Below are 16,933 nucleotides of genomic sequence, written 5' to 3' on the forward strand. Positions count from 1 at the left end.
TCACTTGAAGCATCAAGATAAAAATGCTTGATACTTGACAGATGAAAAAAGTTAAGCTGAGGGGAAGAATTTAATTTGTAGTTCATACTTAAACACCGTGAGAATCAAAACTTGTAGAAACTGAGCATCACTTTGTCTGATTATTAAACTACTTGTTATTGTTTCTGGAAACATTGTTTCCTGAAAAATACTTAATATCATTTGGCAAAGATCTGTGCAGTTCTCGGGCATATGTATTCCATTTCAGGGGGCAGATAATGGCTTTGCAGTCCATACACGGTGTGAATGTCCCACACACAAGAGCATGAACTACTCTGTAATAGAAATCTGTGAGGATCTGAATTACTGGTACCACAGATGGTTCTGATTTGCAGGGTCACCATGCCCTGAATGGTAGTTGCTTTTCTCTTCAGCTCTGAAACACAATTAAGAAATGTAGATAAGTGGAAAAAAACTCAAGGGTTTTATCTTTTTGTAATCATTATTTGTTCAGAATAGCTTTTGCACTGAGTACATCAATGGAGTGAAAGAACCATTGAAGAAGTGTGTTTACTTAGTATTATTTAGTTAAATTTTTAGTTGAACTGTATGGGATAAATATACTGAGTTACATTTTCATGGTAGGAAATTAACTCCTTACTAGTAGGCTTATAGAAAGTAGTCCTGCACAATAAAAACCATTATTCAGCAGGAGAAATTCTGTCCTCTGAAATATTCGAATTTTGTGCACTGTTAGTAACTTCATAGTACCTTCTTTATGAAGTACTTCATACATTTTAAGTGTTAAGTTTCATAGTATCTCTATTTGGCCAAGCATTCCTTATGTATACTTGGACATAAAGAAGTTTGAACAATGTGTACTGTGTGACTGAGAATTTCTGAATTTTTTAGTAATGCTGGAAAGAACTTTTGCAGGTTTCAACATATATTCTCCCCTAAGAAATAGAAGATAGAACTTTACATTAAGTTCTCAATAAACTTATGCTTGTCAGCAAAATACTTGCATAAAAACTGCTTTTCTCTTGTTAATGAAGTAGAAATTTTTCTCATGAGCAAGGCAACACTGGTATTCTGGTTTTTTTATTAACTTTGTCTTACATGATCCTATGAGAATCATCCTTTTCCAGTTTTTATAATGTGTAGTGGTTTATTACTTGAACAATACATAAAGATCAATTATTGTTTAAAATCATACGAAAATATGACTAAGGCTGGTGTAGCAGAGAACTGAGCTTTGCATCTAAGTCTAGTGAGTGCCTTCAGTTTTTGAAATGCTGTTGTCATTGATGCAGTTTGGTAAGAGAGACTGACACCTTTGTCTCTTTCTGTCTCTTCTCCTCCTTGTTTGCCTCCAGTATTGTTGTCCAGATTTGGTAAATAACTTTTTCCCAGCAACGATCAAAACAGAATGTTTGAGCACAACAAGTAAGATTGCTGAATCTGAGAAAGGAAAATTGATTATGTTAGTTAATGACTTTTATTATGGGAAGGATGAAGGTGACACCCAGCAGGTGCAACAGGAGCAGAAGACTCATACGACATTTAAGTGCATCAGTTGTCTCAAAGTTCTTAAAAATAACATAAGGTATTTGAACTCACTTCCTTAATTGTTTTTTAATCACAGCCCATAGCAGTTTCATGTATTAAAAGTTTGTGCCTCTGGAATAGGGTTCTCTTCTTACTGAAGACTGATAATATTGAATGACTGAACAGAAACTGAATTAATTTTTACTTTGCATGTGTGGCCATAACTTGGAACATTTTACAGATTAGAGTACAAATTTTAGTGGTGCCTAACATAAACATAGAGATTTAATGAGAGCAGTTGTAGGACTTTGGGGTTAGAAGGGGCAACACAAAGTATTTTACAGTTTGCCATCTGGATTGATGGTGATACTGGTGGATGTGAGTGTTAATTCCCTCTAGGGATGCACAGTGACTAATAGTCTGTGGTTTACTTATGTAACATCTGTTATTTTGATGGAATAATTTTACTTCCAAATGCTGAAAAAAAACTTCAGTAAGCTGTTTTAGCAGGTAGACAAGTTTGTGTCATCGTTCCTTTGGAAGTTAAGGTCACTGAACTTTTTTTACGTGCATTCTTCAAAGGAAGCTGAAGTAGCAGAATGTAAAACTGAAAAATGGACTATTGCTTCAAAGGGCACAGTCTGCAAGTTAAAATGAACAGGTTTATGCTAACATTAGACCCATATTATTGAACAAAACAGAAGTTTTGTGTAATTAAAACAATGAAATCTGCTATTAATCATTAAGTATTTTCTACTCAGCATTATATTGTAAGCTATTGGTGCTATGGTGCCTATGGGTTCCACAGCAAGTCATTAAAAACGTGTGAGCACTTTTTAATTTCTCTAGAGTTGATTTTACCGTATTAATTATTGCTGTAACTTTGTAGTTGTACTCCATACTTCTGTAACTTCAGAATTTTTATTCCAAGGTATATTTTGCACCTTTAACTATTTCTAATGGACAAAATAAATACATAGCACCTTTCCACTTCAAGTATAAGTTTTTTGGACCTTAATTCAGAAAACCGAAAGTGATTCCTCATGGTAGTCCCCTACTTCCTTTAAAGATCTGTGCTTGAACATACCATTGCAATACTTTTCTGTTAAGGTACTCTGCAGTAACAGTGCCAGTTCCTTTTGTCTGGTTAGGTACCTGCATAGCTTCAATTGGCTTTTTTTTTCTTGTTTTTTAACCAGCTGCTGAATATTAGAAGCTTGAGCTCAAGAGACTATTCTCCTTGCTCATTTGTTTTGTCCAGTTCCAAGGTCTACATTCCTTCTGTGACTGTGACCTACATTTAAAGGTTCCTCTGGCTGCACTGAAATGAAGCACATTGACAATAGAAGAGTTTTGGAGGTTTAACAGTAGTGGCTTGTGCAGCAAAACTGTCCTTGTGCTGCTCCACCAGTCATGGTGACCTGCCGTGCTGTCATGGGTGCCTGGACTTCTCAGCCAGGATAGGTCCCTACTGCAGACAGGTGGACAAATTAGTGAGGAAAAGGTGCTAATTTGAAGCAGTAACATACCAGTTTCTCATCCTCTTTTGACATCAGCACAATGGCATTCTTTGATAACTGTCCTTCATAATTCAAGTTCAGTCCTAAATGCTTTAGACAAAGAAGGCTCCTGGAACCTTGCCAGGTTTGAATGGGTGTGGTTTTACATAAAACTGTCATGTCCATATTGCAGATATATTCTTGCTACTTAATGGTTTTTAGCATAGCTGCAGTTATACTTGTTTCAGAATGTGGCTTTGAGGTGGTGATGGTGAATGAAGTGTCAACACGTTTGTTCTTGGTGTCTTTCCTTAATTCCCTTTATTTCAAGGCAAATATTGTCTAAGTAAACATGAAAAATGTAATAGATTGCTTTGTCTAGAATATGTTTCACACATGTTGTATGTTCTTTTAAAGTCAAGATTTCTAGTCAGCTTTGTCCTTGCAGAGTAAAGTTTCTAAAGAATCCTGTACATCTTGCTTGTGATATGTCACACATAGCAAATGCTCAAATGTTGGTTTTTGCACCTGTTCGCTATAATTTAAAGGTTTATGAACCACATGAAACATCACTTGGAGCTGGAGAAGCAGAGCAATGAGAGTTGGGAAAGCCACACCACGTGCCAGCACTGCTACCGGCAGTTCCCCACCCCGTTCCAGCTGCAGTGCCACATCGAGAGCACACACACGCCTTACGAGTCATCCAGTAAGTTGGATTGTAGCCCATTGACTTTTTCCTAAGCCACAATGTTTAGGAATTTTCTGACTTTTACTTTACTGGTTTGTAAGTTCAGAATAAAGCTATTGTACTTAAAGAACAATAATCTTGAGATTTTATATAGGAACTGAGCACTTCTTCAATTATTTTTTTATTTTTAGGCAAGTGTGTGTAAAAAAAATGTATTTTAAAAAGCTTTTTGGGTTTTTTCCTTGTTTTTTTTTTCTTTGTTTTATTTTTTCTTTGTTTTTTTTTTTTAATTGAAAGCTTTATTGCAAGAACTCATGTTGTTTATGACCCTTGCCCTCCTGGCTTTCTGAAACTGTACAGGGAATTTCTTCTAAGGAGTAGAATAATATTAGATTGCTTTACCTTTAGAAAGATATACAGTTCACATATATGTATGTGTCATGACTTATCTATTTATGACCCAGATCAAATTTTGACTTTTTATCTTGTTTTTCATTTTTTCTAGCCATTTGTAAAATCTGTGAACTATCCTTTGAAACAGAGCAAGTTCTTTTGCAACATATGAAGGATAATCACAAGCCAGGTGAAATGCCATATGTTTGCCAGGTATCTAAGTGACTGTTTCCTATTTAGATTACACCACTCCCCTGTCAATAAACTTTTAACAAAAATAGTCAACCTTTTTTATTTTAGGTGTGCAGCTACAGATCCTCAGCTTTTTCAGATGTAGAAAGTCATTTTAGAACAGTTCATGAAAACACAAAACATTTGCTATGCCCATTTTGCCTCAAAGTAATTAAAATAGGAGCACCATATATGCATCATTACATGAGGCATCAGGTAAGCAGATAATTTCAATCCTTAATGCTAGAAAAAATGCTAAATATATGTAAGGAATCTCCCTCTGAAAAACAAACCTCAAATGATTTGTATGGTTTTTACTGGATAAGAATAGTTAATAAAATACATTGGAAGAATTTGAAAATTCTGTAAGGGAATTGTTAGACTTTGTCATGTTCTTGTGTGGCAGCATCTCCCTGTTTAAAAAAAATCTCTGAATATCCTTAAAAGAATCTTTTTGCTATTTGGGTTCTTCATTACATTGTAGTGATGTGTTCTGCTGTTCTTGAGGTTACTAGCAAACCTTTCACTAGTACAAATAAAGAAGAAGATAATGAAGTATTGTGTCTTGTAACTGGAATCTGATCTCTCCTCCTCTTACTAATCATACTGCCTTGCATTTTCAACCATTTAAATATTCTCTCTAATTCCTACACAGTATCTTGTCTTTGTACAGTATTAGAAGTTTGTTCATTGAAGTTTTAAAAACAGGATGAGCATTGCTTGAGACAAGCTAGTTGCTAGTGTTTTGTTGATCACACCGTCCGTGCTTACTGTAGCTTGTCTTATTTGTCCAAGAAAAAGGGAGTGTACCGCTGCACGAAGTGCAGGCTGCAGTTCTTAACGTGCAAAGAGAAAATGGATCACAAGACTCAGCATCACCGAACGTTCAGGAAACCCAAACAGTTAGAAGGCTTGCCTCCTGGGACAAAGGTGAGTGTTCATACAGGAAAATTTGAGGGGACAAAAAAGGAAAGAGAGGAAAGGCTGGAATAGAAAGAAGTGCTTTTCTCCTTTCTTTTCCAAAGCCCAGTGTTTGGGATTGTTTTTTGGTTGGTTTTTTTTTTTCCTCACCTCCAAAACTAAAACTCTAAAAAACACTCCTGTTGCAAGAATTACCAGGCACAGTTTATGGTTTCTTCTTGGTGATTCCTGGTGTTGCTTTTTGTCCCATTGTTCCATATGTGTGTATGGCAGAAGTGCAGTTAGAGCTGCAGCTTTCTTGAGCTGTTGCTTGCCATTTATCCTTTCTTGTGCTAGGAGATGCTTTTGCATCATTTCTAGTGAAAGATTTTCGACCTATGGAAAGGTGTTGGCAAAAAATACAAGACCCACTTTTCCACAGACAATATATGCTTAAAGCTGAGTTCACCAGGTCTTCTTAGCTTCAGCATTTGAAGGGGTTGGGGGAAAACTTGGGTCCCGTCAGTAAACTTAGGCCATCTTTAAATCATCCTTTGATTTCTTAAGAAGAAACTACTTAGACTAGGATTTTCTTGTGGATTGCAAGAGTTTTTCCTGCAGTGTTTTAATGAGATGTTGAAATATATGTCCTTGCAAGGGAGAAAATTTACATTTTGATCAGCTCTTCATAGTTCATTTGCTGTAGAGTCAGGAAGAGGAAAATGACTGCAGTTGATGTTGATTGTGTTGTTTGGCAGAATGAATGTAAAGCACTGATTCTGTACTCTGTGACAAACCCTCAATTTTCTAAAGATTTCAGAGTCTTCATGATCTAGCAAAAGCTTAGGTTATGTTAAAATTTTGGTGTTAGTAGACCTCGGCAGGATGCACATGATGAGACTGAAGAGCCTGGGAACAGGTTTAGAAGATGAGGTGCTTCTGAACCGTGAGTGTGGGCAAGAAGTACAATTGTGACTGAAAACTCAGGAACCAAATTTAAGGGCAAGACAAAGGAGTTTGATAATGCCAGAGGAGAGGTCAGAAACCAGAGTTGGTCTTTGGGGTTCTAGGATGAGGAGCAAAAATACCTGAAGGAGGTAGAGTGGCTAATCCTGAGGCAACAAGACACAGGACTTTTGTTAAATCCAGGCACTGATAGGATTGCTTGGTATTCTTCTTAGAGGGCTCATTGGCCTGACCCTTCTGGTACATTTTTTTTGTTTTAAGAAAGTAGGATGTAGCCAGTTGCAGGTCTGAAAAGAAAGCAGTGTGTTTTTGTCATGGCTGTTTCCACCAAAATGAGCTTTTTAAGCATCCAGGAGGCTATGGAGGTTACCTGTAGTCCAACAGTATTTTCAGTGTTTTGTGTTTTTCAAATTAATCTTTACTCAGCAGAGTTTCTTATGCTATGATTTGTGTTCTTAAGTGTATTAAGCTTTGAGACAAATAGAAATGGGAACTTAAATCTAAATTTTCTTTTATATCATACTTGCAGGTGACTATTCGAGCATCTCTAGGATCTCATCAGTCAGGATCATCAGCTACATCTTCTATTAGTACAAGCAGTTCTACCTTTCAGTTATCACCTAAATCTAAAACCACAACCACTAAAAATCATAACAAATCTAATACAAATAAATCAAAAGGAAAATCAAAACAAACTACATCAAAGAAACAAAATGCATGGACCAACAGCAAAAAAAAAAAGGAAGTTACAAATATAACATTTCATCATCTAAGGTAAAATATTAGCATTAAATCTATCTTTAAGTATACTTTGAATATAAATGATCATTTAATTGTCCTTTAATAACTTCCAGTACTGTAATACAGAAGATCTGACACCTCAGGTTTGCAGAAAAAGCAGGTGCATAAACTTTCCTCATACTGGTACTGGTGATTAGAATTCAGTATCTTCATTCAGCAATTCTAGTAGTGGCAAACCACTTTGTTATGGAAGAACAGATGTTCTGGAAACTTCTCTATGCCACATTTAGAATTTTTCTCTGCACAGAGCCACAGACTCTTGAAATACTGACTCATTAGGCAGATTTATGTTTAAAACTGACCTGTGGAGGGGAATACATCTGCCTGTGTGTTCTCTGGAAGTTTTCTTATGGAGGGAAAAATATTTTTTCTTGTTCCTTTTTTTTTGTTTTTTTGAGTACCTGTTAGTTAAAAGATTAAATCCTGTCTGTCCTGGGAGGTGACTTATTTTGGGGAGCTAACAAAAAATAATCAAGAGAGTAAGGCACCAGTCTCCCAGTAGCTTGTTTTTATCTTTGCAATTTTGGGGGGTTTGCTGTCCTTATGTTAACAGTTACATGGGTGTTTAATGACCAGAATATCATTTCATTGGCTAAGTTAAGTTAGCAGTTTTCTTTGTCAGAGATGTTGCTGACTTTCACAGTGTGTAGCTCTAGGAGACATCCAAAAACAGCCAGCGAAACTGGGGAAGAGTGGGATTACATTCTTGCTTTGTAGATCTTTCAAAGCTTGTGGGGAATATTGGAGTGACAGAAAAACCAAAAGCTTTTTCTTTGCAAAGTTTTGTGTGCAAATGTAACCTCTGAGTATTTAGCTGATACATTTTTGCGTTCCTCATTTTTCCCCAATATAAGCAAAAAGTTTGAAATAGTTTCTCATCCTAAAGTGTTGCTCTTCACTGTTAACTCTTCCATATCCCTGTCAGGTGTCATTCGGGACATCACAAGTGCATTGAGTGTTGCTCAGAAATCAAGGATTTCGCCAGCCATTTTCCTGCCTACGTCCACTGTGGTTTGTGCAGATACAGCACCAGCTGTAGCAAAGCCTATGTGAATCACATGGTGAAGTAAGAACTCTTCAAAGGTTTTCCTGGCTTAGCAAATACTTCCTAAATTCATGTAAAGTGGGCTAAGTGTTTGTTAGCTGAATTTTGAACCGGGTCATCAGAATGGCAGGGATCTGTGTAAGGTTGGATTTTCTACTTTGTAATAAAGGCCTAAACCCCATGTTCTTGTTCTGCCTTAAAAATTCAGTGGTTCAGTGTTTTGTCTTTGCTTCAGAGTTTCTGTGGGATCTTCCATAATCTCTTCAGCCTGAGTTAGGAAAAATGACTAATTACTGCGTGTTCTCCAGGTTTCAGATTGAAGCCTCATCTGATTTTACGAGTGCTGAATGCATACAGAGCACAGCTATTGCTGGTGAAATCTGTGCTCAGATGTAAAGGATGTCTCAAATAGCACACTCAAGTGGATACTTTTTGCTTATGTTACTTCTGGTCATCCACAGAAATAACATCTCATTTTGCAGGAGGTTTGTCACCGATTGTACAGCAGCGTAGGGTATTAGTGATGACAGCTGTAAAAAAGCCTGTTAAGAAAACAAATGCATTAGTTTTTAGAGCCATAGAATTATACTATGTGATAATTAGACACAGATCACATAGCAGTGGCAGTGAAATAAAGTTTTGAAAACCTACTTGTTAATCCTGTGCCCTGAACAAGCCAGCTGTATTGTGGAAAAATCCTGAAGGCAGCTGTCTTTCTAAAGACATGGATGTATAAAATGCCTTGGCATTTGTGAGTGCTAGAGTTCTTGGGTCTGTGACCTAAGTCATACTGACTTCAATGCTCATGTAAGTCCTAGGCTGAAATAGTTTACAAACTTTTATGCATATAATCTACTGTTTCCAATCTTGAAAAAAATAACAAAAGTTATTGTGCTTAATGCCAATTGTACAAGAAAAGGTTTACTTCAGAAGGGGAAAGAGAAATCTAAGGCAAACTGTTCCTGTTGTGGCCACTGTCAAATTCAAATATGCATTAAAAATAGCCAGTCTTTTGTCCCCTGTGCCCTTGATGCACTAATGCTTCTCCTACTTGGATCCTCTGCAGCACCTCTCCTCACCTCTTTGGTGAGTGTCAGGAAAAAGGGCTGGTGAGGAGGGAGGCTGTTGGAGGGTGTTTCTGCAGTAGCAGCCCCTGTACTCAGCTGCCTGAATGTGTTTTCATGGGGGAGAACAGTGTTGGCACATGTCTGACCTGCATAAGGGACAACTTACAAGTTGTCTAAAAATTGCATTTCTCATGTGGAGCTGTCTCTTTCGGAAGCACAAGTTTGGCAAAGCTTCACTTTTTTGTGGCGCACTCTGTGGCTGCAGCCATGGCTCCTCAAGCCCTAAACTGCTGATGGAAGCAATGTAACTGTTCTTACAGGACTGTGCCAATGAAATTAAGCCTTTCCTCTCCCAAACTCGTTACTTGCTCAAGAGACATTGTTTTAAACTAGAGCTGAGATTCACAAGCCTGTAAGCTTTAAGCAATTGAATGTTTAGGAATAATCCAGGACAGTAATTCAGCCTTCTGTTTTCATGCCTTGTCATGAGCAGATTGCAGGACCATGGATAGTGTAGGGGATGAGGAGTAATGTACTTCAGCAAACCAGTTTAAGTGGTAATGTTGTCATATATTTAGTTTTCACAGTGCTCGTCCACGTAAAAGATTTTGGATTTATAAGAAGCAATCAGAAGAGCTACGGTAATGCAGCTTTTTTCAGTTACAGATCATTATGTTTTTACCTTCTGATGTTCATTGATAATTGAGATTATAGGCTCTTGAATTTCTAGGTTTCCACAATGTAGAAAGATCAGAGAAATGAAACTTCCAATAGCAGTGTTCTAGTCAGTGACAAATATGTATTATTTGTCAACATTTGTTATTTTTTATCTTAACTCTGAGCAGTTTTTAATAATATTTCTATTTCTTTATTTTTCCATTATTCATAAGGTGCAAAATGGGGAGGGGGTGAGGGAAAGAAAAAACAACCATGTAAACAAAACCCATCAAAACAGAGAAACTCATGCTTTACAGATAAATTTCTGTCTAAAGTCATGTTCTTTGTGCTACATCCAGCATGGAGATGCCCTGGTCATTGATGGGGATTTCCTGATACTAGTTGCAGTAGAAAAAGTAAGAATATGTTTTTATGTGAATAATCTCATCTGAAGTTGAATAAATTTCTTTTTATGGTCTGTCCAGTTGCTGTAAGTTAAGAAAACTGTTGTATTTATACTTCCTTTTTGTTTTTTCTTTTCTAGAGGCTTGACTGTAGTGTGTCTTAACTGTGAATTCCTGGCTGATGTTTCTGGCTTAGATAGCATGGCCACACATCTGAGTGAGAGCCACACTCATACTTGTCAAGTTATTATAGAGAAAGGTGAGTACATGTAGTCTCTTTTTTATATAGTATATAAATACTTAGTGTGGATGTCTCTGTTATTACAGTCCTGGTTTTAGTTGCATTATTTCTGTGTACTTGGATTTGACAGTGAGTACTTCTGTATTTTCACATTTTTAAATAATTTTAATTAAATCCTTTGTTTCTATTTTCAGTTTCTGTAGATATCCCAACTGCTGCACAAGTATCTGAGTAAGTTTTATTTTACTGCTTAATGTTTTTTTCTATTAATTTAGAGATAGATGGTCAAAATTTACACTCTGAACTTGGATTTCTTTTGAATTTCATAGAATTTGAGATGTATGGATGAACACAGGCCCTTACTTTACTAGTGCTTTTTGCTCTTACCATGTCCACAGTTACAGGAAGGAAGAGATAAAATGATTACCTATTGCAGCCAAAATCAAATCCAGGTTTTTGTTCAGTTTGGAGAGGCATAAATAGTTCTTGCAGTGTTGGAACTTCTCAATCCTGACCTCTGAGTCTAGACACAGTGAGACTGTTACTTCAGCTTACTTTAATATTAGCTTTATTAAATGAGCATTTTGTGTTCTTTATGTAATATTAATATGAGTACCAAAAGAAATGTCACTTACTGAAGGAGGACTAATTCAGTCTTAATCTTTTCTAAATATTTATAAATTATTTTCAAAATTATGTTCTTTATATGACAAAAGTATACTGGTTTGTATTAACTTTTTTAATTCCAACTTTCAAAGAAAAATTAGTATTAATTAATCAGGGTTTTTTAAGGATTTGAAAAAGAACCTGCAGTATTGTGGACATCATGTTACGGGGGGGGGTGTGTTAAACCTTAGAGAAATCAGATGTGCCAAGTCATCCCTGATTATTCTGGAACAGTTTCCAAGGCTTTACGGTGTAGTTTGTGTCTGCTTATGCCTTAATTGAAAGTTCAGAGTTGTGTCAGTTAAATCAAGCATTCATGTTTTCTTCAAACTGTTTCAGAACACAGAAATAAAGATGTCAGTTACACTGCAAAGAAAGACATTTTAAAAGATGGAAGAAAATGGTTTAACCCTTAGTGAGTCCATGTAGCTTATGGCAGGATTCTAAAAGGGATTTAGGTAGGCTCATGTGTGGTGAGAACTATTCCAACAGAGTGAGAAGTTTTTAGGCCTCTAAGTATAAATCAGCTTTCACTGAGTATTGGAAATATCCCAAATAAATTATTTCATCACTATTTAGTGTTTTCTTTCTTGGCTAGTAAGAGGGAGTCCTTTAATGGTCTAGCTTTCAGTGAATCTCAAACAATGAAAAAATAAAGTGTAGAGCTATGATACCTGTGAGAACTTCAGCTCTTCTACTTGGAGATTGCATTAGGTGTTGGGAATTAATACTTGCTGAAATAGGTGTAAGGAAAGGTTATAAATGTGTTGAGTGGTGGCTGAAGATGTACAGCTGTGGCAGGCTGTTAGTACTGCAAAAGGATTTTTCTCTCTTGAATATGTTGCAGAGATATATGGATATATTTAAGAATGTTGGAAATACAGTATGTATCAGATGGGTGAGCACTGAAAAGATTTGAAATTAAGTCAAGAAAATGTGCAGGTTTGTTTCTGCAAGCTGTTAGATTAGGACAGATGCAGAGAGCCATTATTTTTGAGAACTCTGGTCTTGACATAAGATTAGTTATGGGTACTGCATGAAGTGATATAAAATCTGTGATGGTGCTTTTTGAAATTGTCATGCTCGTAGAATTGGGTGATTTCCATGACTCTTGTCCTGTTCCATGTACTTATTCTCTGATACTTTGGACAAGAGTATACCATTGCTAAACCCAAGAGCATGGGTGTACCTGTGTGGCATATTTTTTAATTCATTATTTTCAGTACAGAGTACATACAAAAACGTTCATCTTTTTGTGGAATGGTTCTTACCAGTACTCTGTGGTTTGCTGTGGAAGAAGAGGAACTTGCAGACAGTGTTCACAACTTTTGCTGTGTAGTTTCTCAGTGATCTGTGTTTCTTCCCATTCTTTGAGCGATAATTCAGTGAGGTGTGACTTGTTTGTGGGGCTCTTCAGAATCACTTCATCGTCGGAAACAATGACTCACAATTACAATCTTGAACGCTTTTGGATCTTCTCTTGCAACTCTCAAATGGTATCTTTTGGTGTCTTTCGTTATATACCAGATGGTCTGTATGTGTTGTAAAACTCATCTTTATTGCTAATGACCAGACATGTTCCATGAGCTCTGTTACTGAGGCTCTCTTTGGACCAGAATCCTGCCATTAGTAATACAGATAATCCAGCTGGGGATGTTCCAGCAGAAATTGCTCTTTAAATTTTTACATGAAATCACCTTGTTTATTTGGTGACCCACCTTGTGCTGAGGGAATAAGGCTTGATAACTATGCCAGTACTCTTCTAATGCTCAACTCTGCTTTGCGCAACCATTAACATATTTTTAAATGAACTGACAGAAGACATTTTTGTTGCAGGGGATTTGAAAGTGAGCAGGTATCCTATACTGCCTTGGCTCACTGATACATCATTGTGGACCAGAAAATTGAACCCTGTCCAGCTTGGGATTATTTTGGTATGTAAGCAAACAAGGATCTGACCAGACCTTTTCGTTTTCCTTCATGCATTGAAGCTGTGGTGTTCTCTTCTTGCATCTTATAGACAATAGGTCTGGTCTTTTCTTCCAGTATTGTAGTCTGGCAAAGGCCCTTCTGTGATAATGTTCTCTGCTTTGCAGCATTGACTGGCAGCTTTCTGGGGGCTGTACTCCTTTGAAGAGAGGCTTACCAGGAGTTTCACTTACATGGTGCAGTGTTTCTCTGCTGCTCATTTGCAGTGTTTCTTCCCTGCTCCAGTTTATCATCCCAAGCTGGAGCAGTGTGTTAATGGTGATGTAAATGGAGTAGTGTGTAAAAAGTGTGTAGGGTTGACATCAAAACTCATTTTGTTCTGAACTTGATGCCAGCTTCTAAAACTAAAGAGATTTGTCATTCTTTTTGGGTGTTCACTAAAACATACAAGTCCTGATCTATTTAATATTCAAGGAAGTTGCATTTCTGTCTGCCAGTGACTTTATGATGTATAGTGGCAAAATATGCTTTGGATGACTTCTGTGGCATGTAACTACACAAACTGAATCTTGGCCAAAGGAATTTATTAGCTGCTTTGCTCTCTGGTAGCTTCTTTTTGCTCCTAAATACTGTGGGAGGAAGAAAGCATGTAGTGGAAGTAGATACATTTTTTGAGCCTTGATTCTGAGGGTGGAGCAGCTACAGTTCCAGTTCATTCTCACCTTGTTCTTTTGGTATCATCTCTCATCTTCAAGGATGCTCTACTCAAGCTGCTGAGACATCTGCTTTTGATTTCACTGCTTCTGACTTCATCTTCAATTCTAGATTATCTATGGCAGGTTTATCCATCAGCAGGTTGTCTGGATGTGTGACGAGCTTTCCTTTTGCCATGCTGAACATCTAACGTTCCTCCAAACTCAGCCTTCCTGCTTACAGTGGACATGTCTTGGTTGGATCTCTCATTTACCAGCCTCCAAGCAACCTAAGAGATAAAGCTACTCTTGCTCTTAGAGCAGGCACCATTATAACCTCCTGGTTATGAGACATTATTTTTGGTGAATGCAAGCTGTTCTTGATTTGCAGCATTTTCTACATAATCAAGTTTTCTGAGGTTAATTCATTGTTACCAGTATTTTTGTCCTCTTCACTTTTAGTATTCAAACAGTCACAGTTTTGGTGATAGTGAGCTTCTGCAGCCACTGTGGTGTTGCTAATAATGGCAGGGATCGTGTCATCCATTGTCTCTTATGCATATTTTGTGGTTGAGCATCTGCACGTTTACTCAGTAACTGTGAAGCCTCATTCCTTTTGCTACTTTTTTTCCTTCTGACAGAAGCTATGTTCCATCTTGAATGCTGCTGTTCAGCTTCAAGCATCACTTACCTACCACAGGTTTTTCTTGCAGGACTTATCTCTGTTTTGACACAGCAGCATTCAAAAAAGCATAGTGGGTTTGTGTTTTCATTGTGAACATGCTGTTGCATTTCAGAGGAAGTTGAATCTGTGATGTCTCACTTTCATTCAGATTTCCAGCAACAACAAAAATGGAATGTGGTTGCAGATTTTTGTGGCTTTCAGAAAAATTCTCTCAGTTTCCCGGAAATGACTCTAGGTAGACACTCGGATTTGGAGTTACGTGAATTATACGTCTTTTGAATGCTCATTTGGAATATTATCCTGTGGTTCTTTTGCAGCTTTGCTACAGAAATTTAAGTTTCAGACTCGCATTTAAAACACTTGCAAGCTACATACAGGTCTGACAGCTCTGTGGAAGTGGTTCCTGTAGAATCAATTGGCATTGTGGCATCCTATTTCCACTTGTGTGTGGATCTCGGAACAGTTACTCACGTGGAAAACTCATAACATAAAACCACTTCTAAACCATGCAAGTAAAACCTGCCTGACTGAGTATTAAACCTCTCTTATGGTCCCAATGATTTACATAAATTATGCAACATGCTGGACCACATCTGCAGGGACAGAGCATGAATATGTGTGGTATAACCAGTTTAGCTTAGGGTCAAAGAATTAAGACTTCATTTGTACCTTAACCTGTCTCTCTTCTGTTATTTTTAGGATATTGTGTCACTGCTTGATTAGCCAATTATGCCTTAACTGGTTTTTTTGGAAGCCTTTTCCACAAAGTAAATGTTTGTTTCTGTTATTCTGTTAAATGTCACTGTGAGCTTTGTGAGCAGTGACACTTCACTGCTGGTGACACTAATAGGTTATTGTGTACTGTCTTCATCACTAACCCCATTTTACAGGTGAGAAACTGGAGACAGAATCAAGTAACATTAACATCACCATCTTTGCTTTCTCCTTCAGTTGTTAACAGGGTAAAACACCTTAGCATAGAAGCAGCTTTTCTTCTCACTGTGCATTCAGATGTACCTTTCCAGGAAATGCTCAGACAATCAGATACTTGGGGGAGAATTGTGCTTCATGAATCATAAACTCTACTTAAAGTTGCATCTTTCATAATAGGGAATTCCTGTTTAAAAGGTGGGACTGATTTAAAAAAAAAAAAACAACACCCAAAAACCCCAAACCCAATGACCTTTCCATATATTTATAATGCTGGCTATGGTTCAGTTGAGTGACTGGAAGGTATTGAGCCACTTAAATAACAAAGTTGTTTTCTATAAATTCTTTAAGCTACAGTCTTCCCAGAAAAGGGTACTTTTGGTTAGGGGTGGATAAAAAAGGAATGTTTGGCAGAAGATTCCAATTGAGTTTATGCTGCTTATCCAACAAACTTTTGGTTGTAAGAAAGCATGAGAGATTGATGGGAAGACAGTTGCTCATGGTTTGAGCTCTGTGTGTGTGTGCAAATATATACGATTTTATTATGTAAATAACAGAGCAAGCAATAAGACTGAATTTCAGAAATGAGAATACTCCTGGTCTGTACTTGAACTGCATTTTAGAGTCTAGTTTTTGTCACTGACTCCAGATCTCTTTCATTAGTCCTGGGTGACTCCTCATCTGTCAAATAGTTTCAGATCAATCTGAATTTAGACTTCAAGGTGTCTAAATTAATGGTCTTACTTACCTGTTATTCTGAGTCTCTAGTTTTATGGCTAATCCAGAGTATTTCAATCAAGCTGAAATTTTGTGCTCAGCTGCTACATTTTGACAACATTTTTTTTAAGGGATTGACAATTATAGGGCCTTTTTTCATAGTTCTTAACTAGAAGTTTATTTTTATATAGAATAAAGAATCTTTGGAGAGTTCTAGAATGGTTTCAGAATTGCTCAAAATTTTTGGAGCAACAGGTTGTACTTACTGGAGGTGGTCAAAATCTTTGCTTTATTTTTATAATGTTCTTTCTGGGAGCACTGTAGCTTCACAGATGTAATAAAGTACATTGGCTTTGTTGATGTTTGAGAACTATGGGATTTAAGCTTTCTTGTGTCATAGAAGTGTTGGGAACATCACAAGGTGATGAACATGAATGGTTTAGTGTCCATTCATGTAACTTCTGCCAACTACAGATTAGAAGGAACTGCTTTCTAAAACCTCTGAACAGAATTAAGGCTGAGAATATACATTGGGAATCCAAGGTTTTGCCCTTGGATATACAGTATCTGGTCTATTTGTGTCCAAATTGTTCTGCTCTTTCAAGAGCAACTGTTTATTGACAAAGTGCTGTTTCCAGCATGTTTAAGTTCTTGCATAGAAGTCATTGAAGCAGATATTTGGTGTTGCATCATCTTTTACTGATGATGCTACTCATGATTAAATACTTCAGAGTATTTAAAGTCCCTGACCCAAAAGATGTGTTCTCATTTGATTTACCCTGGTAATTTCTTCCTGTTGTTACAGTGCTGTCGTAGAAATGTTATTTTAAAACAATCCTTTTTTGGTAGCTATTTTTCCCCATCTGTTGTTGCAAATTAAGATGTAATAATTAAA

At 37.0% G+C, this 16,933-nt stretch overlaps 1 protein-coding gene across 5 annotated transcripts in view; it reads left to right on the forward strand.

The window, feature by feature from the left end:
• ZNF280D (zinc finger protein 280D) overlaps positions 1 to 16,933 on the forward strand; it is a 39,276-nt gene that overhangs the window by 16,923 nt on the left and 5,420 nt on the right. For 4 of the 5 annotated variants that reach the window (XM_027688347.1, XM_027688346.1, XM_027688344.1 and 1 more), the window contains 10 exons: positions 1,356 to 1,585; positions 3,575 to 3,732; positions 4,220 to 4,320; positions 4,408 to 4,554; positions 5,134 to 5,268; positions 6,734 to 6,978; positions 7,931 to 8,071; positions 9,696 to 9,758; positions 10,319 to 10,437; positions 10,614 to 10,650. In XM_027688347.1, coding sequence (XP_027544148.1) covers positions 1,356 to 1,585; positions 3,575 to 3,732; positions 4,220 to 4,320; positions 4,408 to 4,554; positions 5,134 to 5,268; positions 6,734 to 6,978; positions 7,931 to 8,071; positions 9,696 to 9,758; positions 10,319 to 10,437; positions 10,614 to 10,650 — 1,376 coding nt within the window. Of the gene's footprint in view, positions 1 to 1,355; positions 1,586 to 3,574; positions 3,733 to 4,219; positions 4,321 to 4,407; positions 4,555 to 5,133; positions 5,269 to 6,733; positions 6,979 to 7,930; positions 8,072 to 9,695; positions 9,759 to 10,318; positions 10,438 to 10,613; positions 10,651 to 12,921; positions 13,020 to 16,933 lie in introns of all 5 variants that reach the window. The other variant, XR_003534982.1, reaches the window with a different exon arrangement.

The sequence above is a fragment of the Neopelma chrysocephalum genome, unplaced genomic scaffold, assembly GCF_003984885.1.
Source record: "Neopelma chrysocephalum unplaced genomic scaffold, ASM398488v2 Primary Assembly neopelma1_75, whole genome shotgun sequence".
Classification (NCBI taxonomy): domain Eukaryota; kingdom Metazoa; phylum Chordata; class Aves; order Passeriformes; family Pipridae; genus Neopelma; species Neopelma chrysocephalum.